This window comes from Aotus nancymaae, unplaced genomic scaffold (assembly GCF_030222135.1).
Source record: "Aotus nancymaae isolate 86718 unplaced genomic scaffold, 86718_ANA_hifiasm-v0.15.2.pri h1tg000022l_1, whole genome shotgun sequence".
Classification (NCBI taxonomy): domain Eukaryota; kingdom Metazoa; phylum Chordata; class Mammalia; order Primates; family Aotidae; genus Aotus; species Aotus nancymaae.
This window is the reverse complement of record NW_026988435.1, coordinates 16,552,608-16,576,446: the sequence shown is the minus strand read 5'-3', so window position 1 is coordinate 16,576,446 and position 23,839 is coordinate 16,552,608. Positions and strand designations below refer to the sequence as shown.

The 23,839-nt window shown below is 35.4% G+C and overlaps 1 protein-coding gene across 6 annotated transcripts in view; it reads right to left on the bottom strand.

The window, feature by feature from the left end:
• Nucleotides 1-23,839, bottom strand: part of ROBO1 (roundabout guidance receptor 1) — a 1,127,367-nt gene that overhangs the window by 56,476 nt on the left and 1,047,052 nt on the right. For all 6 annotated transcript variants that reach the window (XM_064380017.1, XM_064380018.1, XM_064380019.1 and 3 more), the window contains 8 exons: nt 16,638-16,843; nt 15,045-15,126; nt 14,662-14,830; nt 14,412-14,578; nt 7,825-7,946; nt 6,787-7,018; nt 5,448-5,569; nt 3,563-3,734 (listed from right to left, as the gene is read on the bottom strand). In XM_064380017.1, coding sequence (XP_064236087.1) covers nt 3,563-3,734; nt 5,448-5,569; nt 6,787-7,018; nt 7,825-7,946; nt 14,412-14,578; nt 14,662-14,830; nt 15,045-15,126; nt 16,638-16,843 — 1,272 coding nt within the window. The remainder of the gene's footprint in view (nt 1-3,562; nt 3,735-5,447; nt 5,570-6,786; nt 7,019-7,824; nt 7,947-14,411; nt 14,579-14,661; nt 14,831-15,044; nt 15,127-16,637; nt 16,844-23,839) is intronic.

The following is a 23,839-nucleotide window of genomic DNA, read 5'->3' as shown; positions in this document are numbered from 1 at the left end:
TGACAATTTCAAGTTCCCTGCCTCCTTCCAGTTCCTCAACATGTCAGTCCAGATATCTGCCTTATACAGCTGACTTATAGTGACAACCTACCTATAGGATATGCAGATACAACTTACTTGACTCACCCCAGTGACCTCACACCCCACATGGACTGTGTAGATATGCCACAGTGACCATGCTCAGACAGTGTGACCCAATGGAAATTGTACCATTTGCACTAAGAACCCACCAGTTGGAACTTCCCAAAGGAAACCTGCTTACGTAATGCCTTCAACAGCAAAAAGTCCTCCAACCCCAGGTCTTCCTTCTCTGGATCCCCACCTGCTGGTTGAGCACACTGCCCTGGAGGCCTTCTCATCTGCCTTTGTCGGCACACCCTCTGGCTCATGGACCTGTGAGTAATAAACTCCTTTGGTGATTTCATGTGCTTTTGTTGTGTTACCTTCCCTGAGTCTCATTTAAGCAGCACATTGGGAGGTTTTAACTTTCCTCCGAGTCAAGGCTCTCTCAGAAGGGCGTATATTGACAGGAATAAGCTGGACACAGGTCAGATAGGAGTCGCAGGGACATCTCCCAGTACAAATAAGTTTGCTGTGCAAGGGGTACCTGGTCATGGGTTGAACACTAAGGCATTATGCTGTCTGCCAGGATTAAGAAGCATCCTGTGAAAGGCACAAAGTGAACACCCACAACCAAATTCTCCAAAGCCCTGTCAAGGTAGGACTAGAGATTATAGCCACTCTGCAAAGAGAGATCTTAAGACCAAATTAGAAAGATATACAGCAATTCTGCTAATACAATCTGCTTTAAGACAGAAACATTTTTCAGTCCAAAAATACATTTTTTTCCAGAAAAATAATTGATATACCTCATTACATATGAATAACATTTTTTATGGATTCTTCTTTCAATGGATTTTTTCTTATTAAATGACATTGCATCTTAATAAGAAAACTGGAAGGAAAAATAAGCAGCATTCAATGATTAAGGAACAGCCTTTAGGAAAACAGCACCCCTTTCAAGCAAAATGGCTAAATTCCTTCTCATGTTGTATGAGTGTGTGTGATTTTTCAGTTTGCTTTTTTCTTGAACAGAATTCCAGATCTCATTCCACAGAGGGTCAAGGCTGAAAAACCTATTTTCACAAGCAGTTACTTGCTTTTCTCTGTTTGTTGAATGAAAGTTTTTTGTCATGTTCCAGACTCTTTTATTACCTCCAGTTATCCTAAGAGCACTTCATCCTCTTAAAGTTCATCGGGCAGACCTATTCTTCTTATTCCTAATACATTCTTTGTATCTGCTAGGTTTATAGATTTCATGGCTATTTGTGCAAGGTTAAGTTGGGTAGCCTCAGATAACATGGAAACAGCCAACAGAGGTCCTATGCAAGCAAGCAGATGCACTTAACAGACTCCAGTGTGGTATGACTAATGAATTCAAACAGCCGTTCTCTATCTCAATCTTTGTCTCACTGCAGCTGAGCCTATATTAAGATATGGAAAAATGGAACATATTTGTAATTTCAATGAAACCAATTTGGCCCTTAAGCCCCTGTGATTTAAATCTTAAATAAATAAAATGACACATAGTCATTTTCCCAATTTATTGTCCAAAAAATACAACTAAAATATCTTTGGTCATAAAAATAGATAAACAACAACAACATATTGAATCATTACAAAGTTAACTTATCACTTCAATTTTAATACATTAATACTGAAATTTAACAAAATTGGGCAAATATTAGAATATCAGCTATTTTCTCAATATAAACTGTTTTCCTCCACCTTATGTAAATGTGCAACAGATGCATGAAGCAACTTGTTTTGTTACAGTTTCCTGTGTTGCTGGAAACAAACCAGGAGATATTTTTGTTTAAAAGTTTTATTTCTATATATAATCATTTTTTAAAAAATTATTTTGTTTTAACAGTTTTTGGAGAACAGGACGTTTTTGGTTATATGAGTAAGTTCTTTAGTGGTAACCCAAGTGCAAAAATCAAATTTTAGCCTGTGACTGTGATAGAGACAGCAAGTTTTTCCCTACAGGCTTGAATGGGACTCTCACATAATAGAGCTGTTGGGAGGAGGCTTCCTAGCTAATGGCTTAGTTTTGTAGTGAGCTCCATTCACCTGCTTGCAGTCACACTGGCGAGGAGTGATGTGCACCGTGTCTAGACCTGCACCATTAAACCCCCCATAGACTCGTGTTTCTTTCTGCAGGCCCAGGGTCCATTTCAGAAGCCCCGTGATAAAGAGGCTAACTCATCCACCTCTGATCCTCAATGTCTGTGTGGAACAGAGTCCCCACCCCATAGGTGGACTTTGGTAGACTTTATTGTATTATAGGACAGAAATTCTGCAAATGTGTCTATGACTGCAACTCGCATTGTCTAAATAATGGAACACCAATAATGGTCTTCAAAATAAATCAGAAGTTCAAAGTTCTTTATGTATAGCAACAAAGTTTATGAAAACCAAGTGTTTCTTAATTTTGTTTTGAAATAATTTCCAGGATGTCATCAATATTATTAACACACATAAATAGTATGTAACTGAATTATAAAGCTTCATACATATAATCCTTTTTGACGATTTAACAACTGGACTGTAACGTTAGTAACACATACTAACATTTTACCACTAATAAAATACTACTACTGCTTCACTTCTGATCTGGAAGAAAAGACCTGAAGGGGCCAGACACTTCTTGGCATCATTCATAATTTAAATGCGGCTTCTTAACATTTGAACTTTTCTTCTTGCTTTTCAGTTAAAATGGCATCTTGTCATTGTTTTGTTATTGTTTTAGATTTTACTAGCATGAACTTACTAATATGTACTTTATGCTCACGCCGTATTGCCTAGGATAAACTGTGGTAACGAAGCTTTCGATGTCAGTTTTTTTTAAATTCATCTAACCACATTAGAGGCACAAATTGTATTTAACTTTCTATCCAATCAGCATATAAACCTGTTTCAATGCTCTTTGACATAGCAATCTTTCTTTTGTTATGATAACAATTGCAATTTTAAATACACACTACATGTGAATATTGATTGTTCATTGCTATAAACTTCCAATACCTAGTTTAAGTTTTAAACAGAAGTTTGCTTGTTTGTCTGATTTTAAATCCAAACAACTGTGAGTTCCATGAAGGTGCAGGATGTCTTTCATGTTCACAGACTTATCCATGATGCTCAATTAACAGTATTTGTTGAATAGATAAAAAGTATATAGGACAGGATTAGGATAACATTGAATACTGACAGCCTCTTGCTTGAAATATCAAAAATGTGTGCTTGGATATGTCCAAGTTTAGTTGAGATATCTAATGTCTATATATCTACATCTAGTCTCTCTCTCTCTCTCTCTCTCTCTCTCTCTCCCCCTCCCTATTAACTATATTTTAAATACAGTTAACACCTTTTTGTAGCTCTAAGCCATATTCCATGTTCTATTAAACTACCAATGGTGGGTGGCTCAACCAAATGCAAACAGGCAAAGCGGGACGAATGGTGGAGTGATAGATTGTCAAACTAGATCTGCACTGACGCTCACCTAACTGGATGAACTGAGGCTCGCTCTTCACCCCAGGCCCAGCCCCAGTGCTGGCTGCCACTTCCACACTGTATCGGATTCCAGGAACAAGAAAGGGAATGACCACAGAAAAGGTGGAACCATCCACTGTTTTGTTTATGTGGTATCGAGTTTCATTGCCCAGACACCAAACCTGGAAGAAGCACATAACAAAAATCAAGCTGGTAAATTACCTAAATTAATGCAAAGATCAACAGAGGATTGAAATTTTAGACCTAGACAGAGTGCAAAACTGTCATGCACTACCATAAGAACTTTCAAAAGTTATTTTTCCCTAGAATCTAGTTCTATAAACAATCTTCTAGTCAAATTTAATGTTAAAAGTAGTTTCAACACGTCTTTATTACTTTCTCATATACTTTTAAAAGGTTATATCAGGTAAGTCTACAAATTTGTGCTTGAAGGAACTAGTTTCTACCAGACCACTTCATTATTTTTTTTAACATCAAGATGTTATTTCCCAGATAAATAAGTACCTTGCAGATAGCTGTGTCTACACAGATAAAGAACAATAATCATTCAACATTTGCATTCTAGGCATGACACAGATGACCAGATACTATAAAACAAAAATGAGTAGGAAACTCCAAGTCTAGTCTGGGATCAACCTGCCCAGCTAATTTTTGTATTTTTAGTAGAGAAGGTGTTTCACCATGTTGGCCAGCCTGGCCTTGAATTCCTAACCTCAGATGATCTGCCCGCCTTAGCCTCTCAAAGTGCTGGGACTACAGGCGTGAGCCACCATGCCTGGCCAACATACTCCATATACTTTATGATGTCCTCAAGCAATATATACCATTAACTTTAAGTAGACAATTGTCTAAACTGTAATAGGAAGTGAGATTTAAAAGAAATTTAAGCATACCAGTGTCCTCCATCATTTGCACAATACCTTTCTTTTTTTCTTTGAATGTTAATATTATTTTAATATAGTTTTAATACATAACACCAAGAAATGGTTGGACCCTATACCAGGAGCTGACCATCTGGAAATAAAGCCTCTTTTGTGACTTTATTTTCTCCAATTACATTATGCAGCCGAACTGAAGCCACAAACTGATTTTGTACCAGTCAATCAGGTTCTGAAAGGCATTTTATTATTTTAAATTGACCATGAAGTTAAGTGAAGTCTACCCTTTTGCATTTCTTCAGGAGAGAAACGAGTTCTGACTCTTAGGGGAAAATGCCTACATTACAAATTTAGCTTGAGAGCTGAGACATCACCTCATTTTAAATCCTTAAAAATCTTCTATAGCATTCTATTTTTCTAGACTAGCACATAGTATCTTGTCACTCTCCACTATTGAAACAACCTAGAAACTCTTAAGAAAGCACTTAAAAGTACAGAGACTTTTACCTTTTAATGACTCAATTATGCTGGAAAATCTTATTTGAAATATCTTAAAACATCCACAGTGCACTTATGGAAGTCTTGTAAATACTTTTAAAAATACACTGTTAATATATACAAATTTCATAAAGAGGTTTCTCAATTTGTTTTAAAAAATCTTCTGAAAATAAAATAAAATCAGGCTCAGGATACTTGGTTACTGTACAGATTAATTTGCTACTCAGAAGAACATGTATAGTCTTATTTGGGTCTTAACTAGGGATGCACATCAGAATCGCCAAAAGATTCACCAAAATATATGTGCAAGGGCCCCTGACAGACCAACTGAATCAGAAACACAATAATTGAATAAACAAGAAAATGTTTAAAAAATAATTTTACATGTTGCTACTCGGACCAGCAGATGGCGCCAAATACCCATAAACAAATACCAGCTCGCCTTTTCTTTGTGGATGGCGGGGGCTGTCCATCAGGATATTAATATACATGTATTACCTTGTACTCTTGGACCATTCCATTCTGAGTGTCTTCTGGAGGTGGCTGCCAACTAACAAGAATTGCAGTTCCATTTCCATCATTCTTTGATACAGTTACACCTTGGGGTGGGGCACTGGGTGCTATTGTTTTAAAAGGTAGGATATTAGAATGTGCTAGAGAACATCGAAAGCAGGTATTACCAAAACCCGATAATAAATATAATAATATTATATTAATATATGCAAGTTCTTTTTTTTTTTAGATGGGGTCTTGCTCCGTTGTCCAGACTGGAGTGTGGTGGCGGGATCTCAGCTCACTGCAACCTCCCCTTCCCGGGTTCAAACAATTCTCTTGCCTCAGCGCCCCCAGTAACTGGGATTACAGGTGCCCACCACCACGCCCAGCTGATTTTTGTATTTTTAGTAGAGACGGGGTTCACCACCTTGGCCAGGCTGGTCTGGAACTCCTGATCTCAGGTGATCCGCCTGCCTCAACCTCCCAAAGTGCTGGGATTACAGGCATGAGCCACCATGCCCAGTTGCATATGTTTTAAAGATGTATCTCATCCAAGTCTGAATAGTCCCAAATTACCTAAGTTGTTCCTCAGTCAGTGCCAACTCTGCCATTGTAACTTTTCCATAACCAAAGTTAAATACCTTCTCTCCACTAGACATCCTAGGACAACTTCTATTCCTTCCACCCTGTAACTCCAGTCTCATGTTCTCTCCAGAAATGTTCAAAAGTATGACAATGAATGTTAATCATTCATGATAATTATTGATACAGCCAAAGTGACAGAGACATGTTGGGGAAAATCCTGCTGTTATTTCATGTCATCTTTTACCTTTATGTAAACATTGTTTACTTTCTAGGTATAGGGTGGCCAGCTATAGTGGTTCGTCTAGAACTGAGGTGTTTTACGCGTGATGAGATTTAAGAAGAAAATGGTAATCCCAGAAAGTCCTGGGCAAATCAACACATTATTCACCTTGCTTACAAATTATGGATCAAAATAAATAAATAGAAAATGCTGAATGGAAAACAAACCAAACAGAAAACAATTTCATTTTTAAATGTGACAGTTCCAAATAATGAAATTCTCTCTATATGCCATTAAGTAATATAATGTTCACATTTGCACATTTGTATGTAGGCCGCTATTGAAGCAAGTCAACTGTATAGCATTTTGCTTTTCTAGTTTTCTAAATAAACAAATACTTTTAGCAAGATGTATGTTCAATATCAAGAAAGTTAATAATTGATGCCACTATTAATATTATAACAATTTTAATTAAGCTAATAAAATCCTAACAAATATACTGCAATGCATGGAAATCATACACTTCATCATACTTGCCTTCTTCTAGGGTTTTGGCAAACTTGATTTCACTATCTGCTCCTTGAAATTCATTAAAAAAAGGGCGAGCCTTAATTTCATAGTTGACTCCCTTTTTGAGATCGGGGATAACCACACTATTTTTGGTTGGGGTCCTCACTTCAAAAACTAACCACTCTGGTTCTCCGTGGCTGGCTCCAGATGGCCGATAGAGAATTTTATATCCTTGAATATACTGAGACTGCTGATCCACCTATTAAAAAGATACATAAAATGTAATTATTCATATTATTTTATTGGTTCATTAGAAAATAATAAAAATGAAATGTTATAAAATGCAAAACATTCTGTCTTTCTTCATCTCACATTCTTACACAAGAATTGTGTAGGAATTAGAAAGGAAAAAATAAAAATCAGTATTTATGGATAACATGAATGTGCTCCTAGAAAATCCAAAAGAATCTTCAGCTAAATATTCTACTTATTCAATAAGTAGAACACTGAAAAGAATTTACTATCGTTTGTAAGGTGATATGAGTTTCTTTTCTTTTTTAATACATATTCTGCTTATGTAGGTGATACGAATTTCTATGGCATTAAGTTCTATGCTTCATGCAGAAATGTGAGGCCTCACTGCAGTTCTGACATTTCACGTAAGACATTCCTGGGTCAAGGGGATGAGAAGGTAAAATGTTTGACTACTCCCTGATTTTAAAAGCCTTCTTAATACTACTTGGAAATATTTCTAAGCTAAAAAAGTTTGTGTAATAATGGTCCTATCACAAGTTACATATCATAGCTAATACTACGTGTTTCCTTCCTGAGACAGGTCAAGTTCACTACTGCGGCACAAAAGGAAAAAATACGTTCAAGATGCAACTTTTCTCTGTTTAAAGCCAAACTAATAGCTACTATAATCAACAGGGCTTACACTATAAAGTTATCTATCATTGATGTACAAATAGGGAACAGATAGTTACATTTTATATGCATTGCAATGATCTCACGGACGTCACCTGCTTATTAAAACTGAGATCAAATATTGTAACAACAACTCACTGTCCAGTGCACTTCGATGGAAGAGGAAGAAAGGATGGTGGGGTTGTGGAGGTGCAGGACAACATTTCCCAGTTCTCTCTGGACCTGCTTGTGGTCCACACCCTGACTTGTTGGTGGAACATCTACAACAATTCAAGAAAACGGTGTCAGGTTCTACACAACGTTACCGAACTGAATGAAAGCATGGTAAAACGAACCTTTCATTCATAGCAACTCTCAGTAAACAGGACTCCAAGCCAGGCTGTGATACAGGAAAAAAAAACCTTTTTATTAGGCTCTGGAAAGTAAGAGGGGAGAGAGATAAATGGAGACACACAGAGAGAGAATGCAGAGTAAATGTGTTACAGAAAGTCAGAGAGCAGGAAGCAAAGACAATGGCAAATCGCAACGTTTAGTGGCTCCTGCTACCACATAAGGATCACTTTCCTGATGAAAATGAGGGCACTATGCAGTCCCCGCTGAGTTTGTTAAAACCTTCTGTAGTGATCCTAAATACGCAAGAAAGAAAAGTGAATGAAATCGCAGCAGAGTGGCTAAGCAATGGAAAGAAAGGAGATACAGTTAGTGAAAAGCAAGAACAGAAAGAAGTCAGATACTTTACATCTTTTAAGATGAACTGGGATATCTTCTCATATAAGGTACATGGTAAGTTAGTGGCTACAATGGAGGTGATACAGAAAGCCACCAAGAAAGTGAAATAAAATAAATCTGATTAGATTCAAGAGGAAAAAGTATGTAACATCCATTTTACTGATGATTTTTTTAGCTACTGTATCACAGTAACGAAGGTTTAATTAAGACTTCTTAATCTCAAAAGCCCCCAAATTTTAGAAAGTAAACCAAGAACACAGTAGGAATGAAATAGCTACTAATGTTAATTTATAAGGGTTTTGTTAAGCTTCTTAAAGTCTATACTCAAAAAAAAATTTGCCCATTTCTGAAGTGGTTTTCTAAACACAGATGTTTTGCTTTGTTTATAATAGTAACAGGGAATGCATGGGAGGAAGAGAAGAAAATATTATTTTTGGACTTCAGAATTCTCTTTCTCAAAGTATTGTATTTTGGCACTATATTGCAAACATTCCCCATTACATAAACAACTAAAGTGACAATTTTAATTTACTGAATCATTAAATACCTTCCAAGAATTGATCCTGGGTCAAAAGCACAAACATGAATTTAAGAATGAGATTGCTAAGTATCTCTGATGAAGTCGAGGGAAGCTGGGCAAGTGGGAGAGATGACATCAAGAGTGGTATCGGACACGCTTACATATTGTTTGGTTGTTTTTATACTTAACCTAGGAATTAAGCTGATAAATAAGCAAGATGAAAAAAAAAAACCCTGAGGTAATTCTGGCATCCCATACTTCATCTTACTTTACCAATATTTTTGGCTAAGACATACCCTCAGGATAACTATTATCACAGCCTCCACACTCGATCATCGCCTTCCCCTCTCTTCCTTACCCACTGGTCTCAATTGCTCCTATGATTTAAGCTGCCATCCATCTCTAGGATAAGAGTGGAATACTCGGAGGAAAACAGACCTGGGTTTGCACCCCACCTTGGCAACTTAAAAACTGCATGACATTGGGACAATTTCTTAACATCACTATTTTTCTGTTTCCTTGTGCTTCAAATGGTGACATCAAAGGCAGCTAATCTTGAGGGCTGTGATAAAAGTTGTCTTGTGGTAAGACACAACAAGCATTTTTCCTGAGAGCAGGAATTGGGCCAGTATTTGTGGACCAATAGTACATAGCACAGTGCCGTAAACATAGGTGTTGCTTAATAAACATAGATTCAATTAAAATGTATTCATGTATGAAAAACACACACATTATGTCAGCTTCCAAATATTTCCCTCGTATGTGAGCTCCCATCCTCACAAAATCATCTGCTTTTCAGAAAGTATCTTCAAATACAGAAATAGCCATTGTATATGTAGCTGCCATAATCTTCATCCCAATCTCTAATTCCTCTGATTTGAGATAAACCTGCCATTCAGTTCCTTCACGAAAACAGCAACAGCAGTCTATAATATTATAATAGAAATGTTCACATCAGAGAGAAAGAGGGAAAGTGATGCCTAATAATATAATTTTAAGAAGTTTATGAATTGATCCTGTTATTGTTTTTGTTCTCTTTCTCCTGAAAGAAATGTATGACAATGTAAAAGGTCTTTCCCAACATTCAGAATTAGACTTAAAGAAAACCTCACTGTTCCAGCCAACTGTATCCCCCAATGTTAAAACTCTGTACACACAACATCTGAAGGGAGATCATCCAGGCCCCACTCATGTATAATAACTGGTATCATCTTAGCTATGGTGTATGTATATTCTGTTAAATTCGTGTATCTGTACATATTCTTTTTTTCTTTTTTGAGACAGAGTTTTGCTTTTGTTGTCCAGGCTGGAGAGCTATGGAATGATCTTGGCTCACTGCAACCCCTGCCTCCTGAATTCAAGTGACTCTCTTAACCTCAGCCTCCCAAGTAGCTGGGATTACAGGCATGCACCACCACGCCTGGCTAATTTTTTGTATTTTTAGTAGAGACAGGGTTTCTCCATATTGGTTAGGCTGGTTTCGAACTCCCAACCTCAGGTGGTCCGCCCTCCTTGGCCTACCAAAGTGCTGGGATTACAGGCGTGAGTCACCACACCTGGCCTGTACATATTATTTTATAACTAGGGCTCAAGAATGCTACACACACAGGACACATGGGTGAAGAGTCGTAGTTACTAACAATGGTAACAGCAGCTGCATCTCAGCGACAATGACCACTACCACCCCTACCTGCCAGATACTCTTCTCACCTTCCTTACATAATCAAATCTTGTCTTTGGGAAAGCACACTTGATTATCCCATGACAAGGCTCTAACTCCAACCGTGACATAGGTCTACCTGACTCCTGTATTGGGAACTGTGCCTTACATCTGTGCACCTTTAGCTTTTGACCCCAGCTCATTCATAAGTATCTCCACTTGGGGACTATTCTTTTGCAGCCATATTTCAGAAATGGTTAGAGAAGTTACGCCCGTTCCGTTATGAATCACTGTCCAACAAGTCCTTCCCCAATTTTCTCACCTTCATTTTCTCCTTACTGCGTATGCACTCTGTTCCCTCCAATGAAGTTTTGTGCAGCTTATTCCCCAGGTTCTTATCATGGTTATAATCCTGGGCTTACAGCCTCAAATGAAGCCCAAGAATTAGACAAGATATGTGCCTCAATTTTACTTCTTCTCATGGGTCCTTTTCTGTTGCCTCAAGCTAGAATAAGCATAACTCCTCCATATGGCAGTCTCTTAAAATGCTAAGGAAAAGATGTCATGCCTGCTCTGATGTTAGTATTTTCTGGGCTAACCATGCCAAGATCCTTGATGTCTTTTCCTATGATGTGATTTTCAGCCTTTCATGCAGCTTCATTGACTATCCTTATTTTCTTCCTCTTAAAAGTGCATCTGAAACTGTAGCGTCCAGAATAAACACATTACTTCATTCATGAACTGAACAGTTCTAAGAAAGAAGAGGAAAATTACTTGATCCAGGCATAATTCTAATGCCAGCTAAGACTACATTTGTTCTCTTGGCAACTACATCCCTCAGTAAGTTCAGATAGGTGTTTAAATTTAATGTCAGCCCACCCCTAAATCCCTGACACACTCACATATACTTCCCTTAAGCCTGGTGTCTTTAGTCTATCCGTTTACAGCTAATTTTTTAAACCAACTTCAAGTACCAGACTTTTTAATTTGCTCCATTAACTTTAATAGTTAGCACTCTCCCATCACTCCAATCTGTTGAGCTATATTTAATTCTGATTCTCTCATTTGGCATACTGGCTGGCTTTCTCGGTTTTATGATATCCACAAATTTTATGAACTTCCTTTACTTTTAGTTCTGACACTAAAAGAAATACAAGCCAATAACAGATCTTATGGCATAAAATAGAAAACAAATCTGAATCTTATATACTTATATATTAGTTAGTTAATTTATTCCTTGTTCAGTCCTGAGGAATGGGTATATTTAGCCCCATTTTATAGGCGAGGAAACTCAGAAGGCCTAACTTGCTCCAGGACATGTAGCTAGTAGATTGAAGAGCTGAATTAAAAAATGTCTTTGATTTCAAAATTGCACACCTGCTTCCCTATGTTTGCGGTCTTCTAGTTGACAAGGATTCATTATACTTAGATTGGTGTGATTTGGCTATGCCCCCACCCAAATCTCATCTTGAATTGTACTTCTCATAATCCCCACGTGTCACGGAGGAACTCGGTAGGAGGTAATTTAATCATGGAGTAGTTACTCCCACGCTGCTATTCTCGTGACAGTGAGTGAGTTCTCGTGAGATCTGATGGTTTTATAAGGGGCTTTTCCCACTTTTGCCCTGCACTTCTCCTTGCTGCTGCCATGTGAAGAGGGATGTGTTTGTTTCCCCTTCTGCCATGATTGTAAGTTTCCTGAGGCCTCCCCACCCATGCTGAATGGTGAGTCAATTAAACCTCTTTCCTTTCTAAATAACCCAGTCTCAGGCAGTTCTTTATTATCAGCTTGAGAACAGACTGATGCATTGTTCCACTAGCTATGCACATACAAAGGCAATGTTGAAAGGCAATGAAATGTTTAAAAGACTTAAATGACTGTTCAGATAGAATGCTAACTCACTCCTCACTTACAAAGGAGGTTACATATTACAGAATCATGCATGTGAGGATATGACAGAACAGTATTGAGCTGTAGTCAGTCAAAAACTTTCAGTTAGAGTCTACTGGCTGAAGACCACTGTACTGGGGACAAAAGTTTAAATTCATTTTACAGCTGTCATAGGTTCTACATTCTTTACAAATGTGTATCTAATATTGAAAACCTCAGACTGCCTTAAGGCATGGTGCAAGTATAGTAAAGCTCATGGAGAAGTGATTCATAATAGCAAATATGATCGATGGGTGTGTTACATTCACACAAGAGACAGACATAGGTATATTCTACAACACGGTGTGCTTTTTCTGCAAATTCTGAAACGAAAAGTGCTTCCAAAAAGACTGTTTATGTACATACTAGAAGTAACAAAACAGCAACACGGCTGGCCGACCCCTCTCCCAAACCATCAACGTAGTTTAAGTCTCAATCATCTTATGTATAACTTGCTTCTATTAAAATAACCAAGTCTATTTTTCCCCTTTATTCCTTTGTTTCCTCAAGATAGAAACACTAACCCTCTGTATATTGAGAAAATATTTTTATAGTTCGAATCACTCCCCTCTAAAGTTACGTTTCTTTACAAATACAACAACAAGAACATTAATTTACAATGGCATGTGATTTTTTTTCCCCCAAAAATAAAAGGTAAAGAATGATTTAAATTCATCTCTTTTTTCCAGTATATTAATTTTACTCCTATTAGAGCACTCAAATAATAGGATGAGCAAGAGTGTGGAGAAATGAAAATAGAAGTCTGCTGAAAGCTAAAAATGATTTCTGTTCACAAAAGATAAAATGCAGAATACCCAAAATGTGACCCAAAGGAACAAAATTTCTAGTTTTAAATGTTCTAGAAGCAGCTTTAAACATGCCCGTTTTTATCTGTTTTCCGAACCCAGCTTTGACCAAAACGTAGGTGTTTTTCATTTAAAAGCTTCTTATATCATGGCTTATACAACTGACAATGAAAGACAGGCCAAACAAAATAAAGACCTAAAGTATTTTCTCCATGCTTTGTCGGAGGCTGACTGGACAGAGGAATTCAGGACAAGTTTCCAGATGTCTATTACATTCGTGTGATCTCAAGACAGTATTGCTTGATTAGGGTTGTAATCTAAAAATTCATCCAGAAGGCTATGAGTACTGAATTTATATAAAAAATAAAATGTAGTTAATTTTAAATACAATTATAATATGACTAGGATTGTACACTTACATGTCACTATATTTAAAATTCAGGAAATTGAAGAGAATACACAAATATTCACATATTTTTAAAATTTATATTATGTAAATAATATGTTTTTTATATATTTATGGGTACATGAGATATTTTAATATAGGCATATAGTGCATAATAATCACAGGGTAAATGGGGTATCCATCACCTCAATCATTTATCCTTTCTTTGTGTTACAAACATTCCAATTCTACTTTAGTTATTTAAAAATGGACAATAAATTATTGACCATAGGCACCCTGTTGCTATCAAATACTGGATCTCATTCATTCTGCCTATTTTTTTCGTGCCCATTAACCATCCCCACTCCCTTCATACCCACCCTACTACCCTTCCCAGCCTCTGGTAACCATAATTCTACTTTTCATCTCCTAATATATAATTTTTTGTCTTGACATTTTTATAATTTTATGAGAAAGAGTTCTCTTTATCAATCTTCTGTTGGTATGCTTAGTCTAGAAAATAATAAAGTTTGTAGACATTGTGTTTGGACATTAAAAATTAATTAAGCAACTTGGGCAATGTGAACCACAGACTGTAAATGTACAATTCTAGCAGGTAACACAAGTGATTTGTCTGTGCAATTATAGCATCTAAGGATAAGTAGGTTCACAGGGTTACATAAATCAATATTTACCTTGTGTTTTCACTGGGTCTGATATTTGGCTTGGATCACTAATTCCATATGCATTAGCTGCCCTCACAAGGAAAAGGTAAATTGCATTAGGTTTGAGTCCTTTAATGGCAAATGTTTCTGTTTTCACATTCTCTGCTACGGTCTGCCAGCTGCTCCCAGATGCGTGGCTAAGGATAGACACACAGGTTAGAACACGCGTATTGAACGTCAAATCAACAAGAACAAGTACGAAGCATCTCCTTCACTCTACCTGAAGGCTTCTATAATGTAAGATGTTGGAGTTGCTCCTGAATTCAAATTTGGTTGCCATGATAATGTTACTGTATTTCTGCTGACATCTGTAACTTCCGGTTTTGCTGGAGCACTAGGAATTAAATTTGGGTCAGTGGGTCTTGGAGGCTGAACAGGAACTCCAAATTCTAAAAAGTAAGAAAAAGACCAAAAAAAGAAAAAAACATGTTTATACATACACAGATAAGCATATAAATGCAGATAACATATTCATACACATATTCAAGGAATAGGATATTTACTTTACCAATATACCAGTAAGTAAACAACTGCATGCATTTTAAGCTTTACTTTAAGGTAAATATACCATTTAATTTACGGTAAATATACCATTTAATTTACCTTGGACTTCAATGTAAGCACTCCATGTTGCTTCACCACTGGGAGTTGATGCAATGCAGGTGTACCGACCAGTATCACCCAGCTGAGAAGGCAGACAGAAAATAAATATTTGGAAAAATCAAGAGCTTACTGGGCTGAAAAAGCCATTACAGGTTTGTATATGATCCATGAATATGGATAATTACATTAAAATTCACTAACTGGAAACTTCCCCTTAATTGAATATATTTTTACTGAAGGAAAATATTATATCAATATAGAAAAAAAAAGATTTTATATGGTTGTTCTAACAGTATAGTAAGAAATATTTAATTGCATTAGCATATATTATTATCAATCTCGGCAACAATAATTCTTAAGTTAAGGCATATAACTCTTCAAATTCAAAGCATTAATATTTACTGCTAAAATATATCAATGATTAATAAGTCATATAATAAGGCTGATAAAGTTTAACCAATGGCTATTCTTGCTATTTCATATTTTATCAGTTATGCCTATATGGATATATGAGATAAACGGAAACAGGATAGCCATCACAGAATTGTTTCTTAAAATATTGACTTTCTCAGGTTTTAAAGCCTATAACTTAAAGACAGTTTAAGAAGTACAAAGCCAAACTCAAGCTGGAATGAACACTCTCCCTCCCTTTTGAAAACTGAATGACAGAAAGCAAACATGGGTCACACATTCAACTTTCAAATCAGCAGCAACATAATAAACCCATTTACTTCTGCTCAAGCTAATAACTATCCTCAAGTAACATTTGATTAAGAAAGAATGTTGTCATCTTGCTCTGGCAATTGCAATAACAAAGTCACAATAGTCACAAAGCAGCACAACATATTAACTGTATGGCACTTAAAGTGAACTGTGATGCTGCTCCAATACTCCAAAGGAGCTACCCACACTAGGAAATAAAGCAACTGAAATTTATGTTTATTGCCGTCAGGACTATTCTTTCATGTGCCTCAGCAGCTTGTTTGATCTTGACCTAAAAAAATAAGAAAAATCAAAACAATACAATCCTGTAAGAGCAGGCATGGGATGTGATGCCCTGTGAAAGTAAATCCTTACATGGTTCCCACAAACCTGTGGGCTTTCCATCATTTAGCATTCTGATTTGAATTGTACACTCGGGGTGTACATTGCTTTATGGCTTTTGTTTGCATGTATAGTTTTGCAATTGCAAAATGCTGAGACAAATACTTAGAATAGAAGAACTATCTAAGTATATTGCACATAAAATGATACAAGTAAATATCTGAAAAGATGCTTTATGGAATAATTGCATCATAGCACTACTTTGAAGATATTTAATCTCTCATAAACCCTCATTTACTTTCCTTCATAGGTTCTTATAAATCTTTTCTCCTCCATATAACCTTAAATTAACTGCCATGAACTAAATTATGAGTTAAATCATCTCAATCATATACAATGAAACATCTGAAAAAAAAAACATCAAATTAAAAATATATTACTACTCTTCATTTAACATTTTGTTAGTGGCAAAGTTTGAAATTTCAACACTAGTTGTTGGAGGCACAAAGTGAAATAAAACAAGAAACCCATGGTGCCATTCCAAGTTACCTTAGCATATCGGATCTGCAGCACTCCATTCTCCAACTGTTTGATTCGAGAATCTTGGGTTGAAATGAGGACTCCATCCTTTCTCCACAGAATTGTAGGCACTGGACTGCCTGTGGCCACACAGCTGAGGACGAAAGTGCCATCCACAGCTACAGTCTGATTCACAGGACCTTGTCGAATAACCGGGGGAGGCCGATCTGCAATCACTGCCAGAAGAAACAACAGGAAATAGATTTCTGCAACTGGAAGCAATTTTCTAATCATCCAAGCAACAGCAGTTGCTCTAGGCTTTGAAACAAACTAAAGATAATTAAACAAGTAATTAAAGTAGGAGACATGCATTATTCAAAATGCATTTAGATGATGCACTGATTCAGAATATTAAAATGAGATACAATGTGCTACTTTGAAAGGACCAACCACTAACTGAGCTTGCTGCATTGTCAAGAAGCCTAGTTAAAGAGTAGGATTGTGGATGAAGTAGATACAGAGTCGTGATCATGGAATACTGTACTTTTTAAACTTAATAATATGACAAAACACAACATGACAAAAAAACTATTTATCTCAGAAAACATGAAATTTTAATAAATGAAGCAAAGCCAACTTAACATATCATAACTGCTTTCTGCAACAGAAAAAAACATGGTAGCATACCAGCACATTGAACAATTTTAGGTCCAACAAAGTGCACTGGACTTTCATAATTTAATAAATCAGTATGATTGAGCTCCCTGTGTCTTTTTATCTTGCAATTCTTTCTATAACAATATACATGGGAGAAAATTATCCAATTATAATGAATTCAAAGAAATTGGAAAATTGCCCAAATACAGTGTTGATTGGCTGATTCAAAGAGACAAGTCAAAATGATGTTCTAACTTGGCAAATATGGTACTTCTCTATTGGGATTAATAGGATTGGGAATGTGCCTCTGCTAACTCAGTTACCTTAAGTAATAGTTATAACGTACTATGGAAAATAACAAGAGGCAATTTTATTATGTGTAAATACAATTATCCCTATTGTTACATTAAAAAAATCTAAAATGTAAAAACTTTACCCGATAGTCTTTTTTTATGGGAAAATTAGAACAACTGTGTTGTAACTAGAATAAATGCTACATTGAAGAGGTGTTCCCATCCCCTGATTTAGGCAATTTATGTGAAACTCTGTAAGTTCTTTTTAATGACTTAAAAAATAAATTTCAGAAATTTTCTTTAATTATTCAAGTTGAAAATTCCAGATATTAAAATTTTTAAAAAGACACAAATGTACAAAGAAAGATTCTACGTTGCCTGGTTAAATAAAACTGGTTGTCACAGTAACTAAATTTTGGAGGCAATAATTTTCAAAGCTGGATCTGTCACGTTCTAAGTTTTATACACCAAAGACTTTCACAAGCTGGAGTCACACTTTAATTTGTTCCTCATTTATCATGCAATAAATATTAGCTTTGTGCATTCAAACAAAAAAAAAAAAAAAGAAAGGATGAACAGGAGAGTAATGGCGTGAAATCAACAATGGTGCATTTCTACTCTTCTAATTATCTTCTATGTCTTGGTTACTAGGGTGAAATTTGCTAATATCTCATATTCAGGTAGTAGAAGGCTAGAGTTTGAAACTTGTTAGGAGTGTTATTTATAACTGATTATAATTAAGTCCAGTAGAAGAATGGTTGAAATTGGGTGGTCTTGTCATATTCAGAAACAATCTAATATCTGGGAACATATTCAATGCTCTCTATCTTTGCAGTTCTTTGATATTTGTATTATATTTAGTGTCATCCACACCTCCCCATTCCATCCAACCCAGTTACTGATGTCATTTGTTTCTGTATAATTTACAATGCATACTTAACAAAAATAAAGCAATAAAAGAAAAGGTTCAGCTCTAGCATCTGCCATATGTCTTTGGGCAAGTTCCTTAAATTCTCTCAGCCTCAGTTTTGTTTTGCTTTTAAATCCATAAACTAAGCACAATAATTTTTTTCAAAATAGCTCAGGCAAGGCATTGTTATGAAGATTTAAATGGAACAGATAAGGGAGTGCTTGGCTAATTGCAAAAGGCCAAACATATATATGTACTGTAATATCATCACTAGTTCTCTTTGGTAAAAAACAAAAACAAAACTATTATGTAAATCAGAGATGAAAGATTTGGCCAGGCACTGTGGCTTACACCTGTAATCCCACACTTTGGAAAGCCTAGTGAGGTGTATTGCTTAAGTCTAGGAGTTCAAAACCAGCCTGGGTAACATGGCAAAACCCTATCTCCATCAAAAAACATAAAAAATTAGCCAGCCATGGTGGCATGCACCTGTAGGCCCAGCTACTTGAGAGACTGAAGTGGGAGGATCACCTGAGCCTAGGAGGTTAAGGCTACAGTAGTGGGCTTTGATCAGGCCACTGTACTCCAGTCTGGGTGACAGAGTGAGACCCTGTCTCAAAAAAAGAAAAAAAAAAAGAGAGAGAGAGAGATTTAAGGGTTAATAAAGCAATTAGATGTCTTCAGATAGAGAAATGAAAGTTTGTGATGTCATGAAGTAGAATAAAATACTTGTAAAATGTTTACACTTACAGATACCAAAGAATGTACTGCATTTGAGTCAAACCTTCATTTAGAATGAGACAAACCTCATATTCAGGTCTAGGATCTTCTACTGAAATTATTAGAATGAATTATCAGGAAGTAAAATAGGAAGTGTAAGAACCAGAAATGTTTAACAAAGTGATTCAATGCACGAACTTTGGAGCTGGAAAATGTTAGTGCCATACAATGGAAATGTTCCATATCTACTCTCTCCAATACAGCAGCCAAGAGCTCCAGTGGCTATTGAACATGTAAATGTAGTTAGAGTAATTGGGGAATTGGAAATGCAATTGTATTTAATTTTAAGTAATTTAGATTCAAATTTAAATAGCCCCCATATGGTAAGTAGCTACCTTATTAAAGAGTGCAAACACGTCAGTTCTACTACTTATTGTAATTTGGGTACATATCTTCACATTCACTGCCCCAGTTTCCTCACTAGTGAAATGAGATATGGTTAGATTTGAAATTGTTCATGCGTAAAAAGTTTCCAGTATAGTGCCTGGCCCGAAGTAAGCTTATCCTAAAACTTGTTATTAGTCACTGTAGCTTATTCTTGTCAGTATAAAAGTAATAGTGGTAGAAGTAGTGATGGTACAAGCAGTGTAACAGGCATAAAAGGTGGTGTAACCCTGTTACAGCAGGGTTATAAAAGTTTAGCTATTTTTTCCACACAATTAATGAAAGACTTCAAAACCCCTCCAAAATGAGGGTATATAATCAGAATGTAGTAACTTTCACCTCAAAAATAATGATAATGAAGTCTATGTTAATACACATAAATATATTTATGAAATAATTTTAAGTGAAAAAGTGCAGAAAATAACATACATATGTTGATTGGTTCATGTATGAAAAGTCACATTTATACACCAATACACATCACAGATAAAGAGCACAATTGTTATCCATTTACAAAATGCAAGCATCACATCTTGGAAATCTATAAATTTGGCTAGAAATTTTATTATTCCATTTTAGAAATCAGGGAACTGAAACTCTAGAAGTTCAAGTGACTTGTCCAAATCAAGTAGTAACTGGCAAATCTCTTTTCTAAATAAAATGTAACACTCTTTGCACTATATATCTATAAATGTTGTGAGATGAATACAAATGATTTTAAATTTTACACATTATGTAGTAATCATTGTTTCCTTACATTCTAATATAATAAAGAGAAGAAAGATGTTCAGTTAAATAGGAGACATGAATTTGTATGTTTCTGAGACAAATGCTATTGGGGATAGGCAACATCTGCAGGCAACAGAACACTTTAAAGGCAGCTGCTACTTCTCTGTTTCATGTTTTATTCTGCCTTAGTTTTTGTTCTGTTTGCAAACAGTAAAGAAGGTCAAGAAGCTAAAGACAAATACTATCCCAAAGTACTCTGCCTACTTGCCATCCTCTCGACTTGTTAATGTAGAAATTATTGGTATTTTCAGTACTCACAATAATTATAGTTTTACCCATGAAGAATGAGCCCATAGCGTTAAGTTGTTTATGCAATATCAATAAAGTCCAAAATAAAGCCAACAAAACTTTGAAAAACAGTACACAGCAAACACAAAACCACCTTAAAAGCCCCAGAGCTTACAGGGTGAAACAGAACATTTAGTGTTGAATTGGCTAGTAGGGATGAATCCCAAATTCACAGATTTAGAGATTTTATTTTTGTTTATTATAGTTTAATAAAAGATCTATGCATGATCTAGTCTCACAAATACAAGCAATTTGTGATAATGTCATGTCAGTTGGCACATGAAATCGTTTGCTTTAAAGTATAATTATAAAAATAGGAGATACTTGAGACTACTGTAGCATAGGTTTTTAATTTTTTTATGTATACCTACATATGTTAGTTTACAAAGTTGCAATTATTAATATATGTGTCATTCTATGTTCTAACATCTCTTTATATTGGTTACAGTAATCATCAAATTCACTATGTCGTTTTCACAATCATTGTTTAATGGCTGTAATGTACTTAAGACATTATAAAAACATTTTAGTTCATTCTAGCTTATTGGAGCCAGTACATGTATAATATGTATCCTATGTAGGGGTAAGTGTTTGAGGTTTTGACAGAGACAACCCTAGTGTTGAATTCTCAGTTAACCAAAAGCTAGTTGTTCCTTCCTTTTTTCTTTGTTTCATCCACTCATTTAAAAAAATAAAATCTATTGAGCATTTCCACATGAGAGATCTTGGTTGGATACTGGCAAGCATTTAATTTGACTAGAGACAAGGGTCCCGCCTTCATGGAACTCAATGTCTAATGAAGAACATATGAAAATAAACAGGAGACAAAAAGGTTTAGGATGCAATGTATGTGTATATTGCAGGGGTTGGAGCAAAGAACCTGTATTTGAAGAGTTAGGGAATGCTTCTTGAAGGAACTGAAGTTTCACATTGGTGGAAACAACGTGCAGAAGACTTAAGATGGAGAAATATGGCAAGTACAAGCCATTAAGGCATGTGAGCAGCACAGTACTCAGAGCTGAGCCTGCAGCGGGGCAGATAATGAAAGGTAACGCACATTAAGGAATATACATTTAATCTTGAGAACCCCAAAAAAAGTAAATAATGAAACTGATGATTTAAGAAATTCCTCAAGAATTTCCTGAAATTCAAAGATATCTATAAAAGTCCTTGTATCTGGTGGTTAAATATTAAATTATTTCCCCCCAAAGTTAGGATCAAGAAAAATATGTCCACTATTGCCAGTTCTGCTCACTATATTGGAGGTCACTGGCAATGTAGGCAAGTAAGAGAAATAAAAGGTAAAAATATTAAGAGGAAGAAGTAAAACTGCTTTTTTGTGTACCTGACACATTTTGCACATAAAAATTTCAAAATAATCTAACTACAAACTATTAAAAATGAATGCATTTATCAAAGCTGCTGGACACAAGGTTAATATACAAAAGTCAATTGTACATTCAAGCATTTCCCTTATATAATTCAATAATAAAATTATATTACTATTTTATTCTGTAATATTTTATATATATGTATGTATATATATATACACACACACACATATATACACAGTCACATCAAAAATCATGAAACACTTTACATATAAATGTACCAAGGTATGTGCAAGGCCTTTACTGTTGAAACTACAAACCACTGATTGCTGAGAGAAATTAAAGACCTAAATAATGAAGATATATATGTGGGATATATACTATTGCCCTGAACTGACTTAGATTAAGATGTTAATTTTTAAGTTATTCAACAGTTTAAATAAAATCAAAATTAAATATTCAGATTTTTTGTTCGTTTAGGGAGTGGATGTGTCCACGTAAAATTTTGCCAAGTTTATTTTAAAATTTGTAAGAAAATATTGATGATCATCAACAGCAAACCCAAAACAAGAAAAGAAAGGTGGAGACTTATGACACCAGTTTTTAAGACTTAGTATAAAGCTACAATAATTAACAACAAATGGGCCGGGCATGGTGGCTCATACCTGTACTCCTAGCACTTTGGGTGGCATAAAATAGAATAAATAGACCAGAAATAGGTCCACAAATCTATGTTCATTTGAATTGTGATAAGATGCCACTGCAATTCAGTGGAGAAAGGATAATCTTTCCAATAAGTTATGCTGGAACTATTAGTTTTCATAAAAAGAATTTTGACTTTGAACTCACACCATATACAAAAATTAATTCAAGGTAAATAAAAAATTTGCATCTCAAAGGTGTAAATAATAAAGTTTCTAGAAGAAGACATAGGAGAATATTTTCATGGCTTCAAGGTAGGACAGAACACTGAAAGCACTAACCACAAAAAAAAAAAAAAAACAAAAAACACTGGTTTCCAGCAAAATTAATTATTTAATATCTAAAACCGTCATTAAGTGAATGACCAGGAAGAAAATATTTACAGTGTGTATATATATATGTGCATATATATATATACATATATATACACACACACGTGTATGTGTGTATGTATATGTATATATATACACACATATATGTATATACACATATATGTGTGTGTGTGTATGTGTATGTGTGTATATATATATATCTGATGAAGACTTGTATCTCAAATACATGGGAAAACAAAAAGAAATTAGCACATATGCCCACCAAAAGGCAAACCAAGATAACTGAGTGCACATGCCCAACAATAGACATGTACACAAATACTGTGTTTTATTAATAAAAATCCTAAGCTGAAAATACTCTATCAATAGTAAAGTACAGAAATAAATTGTTGTCTGCTTATGCAATGGAATACTATACAGTAACAAAAAAGAACATAAGTGTATTTTACTGACATTATTTTGAGGCAAAAATATACACAAAAGTGTGTCTACTGTATGATTTTATTTAGCTGGATTACAAGAATAGGTAAAACGAATCAATGATGATAAAAGTCAGAAAAGTAATTATCTCTGCCAGCGAGAGCCTTATTGACTAGAAAAGAGTCAATGGAAGCCTTCTACGATCTTGGAAATGTTCAATATCTTCATCAGAATGGTTATTACATGAATAAATTCATCAAGCTGCATTAGTTTACTTACTTCATGGCATGAGTATTATACTTCAGTTTAAGTAATCAGGAAAATAAGACTAGTCTAGGGAAAAAGT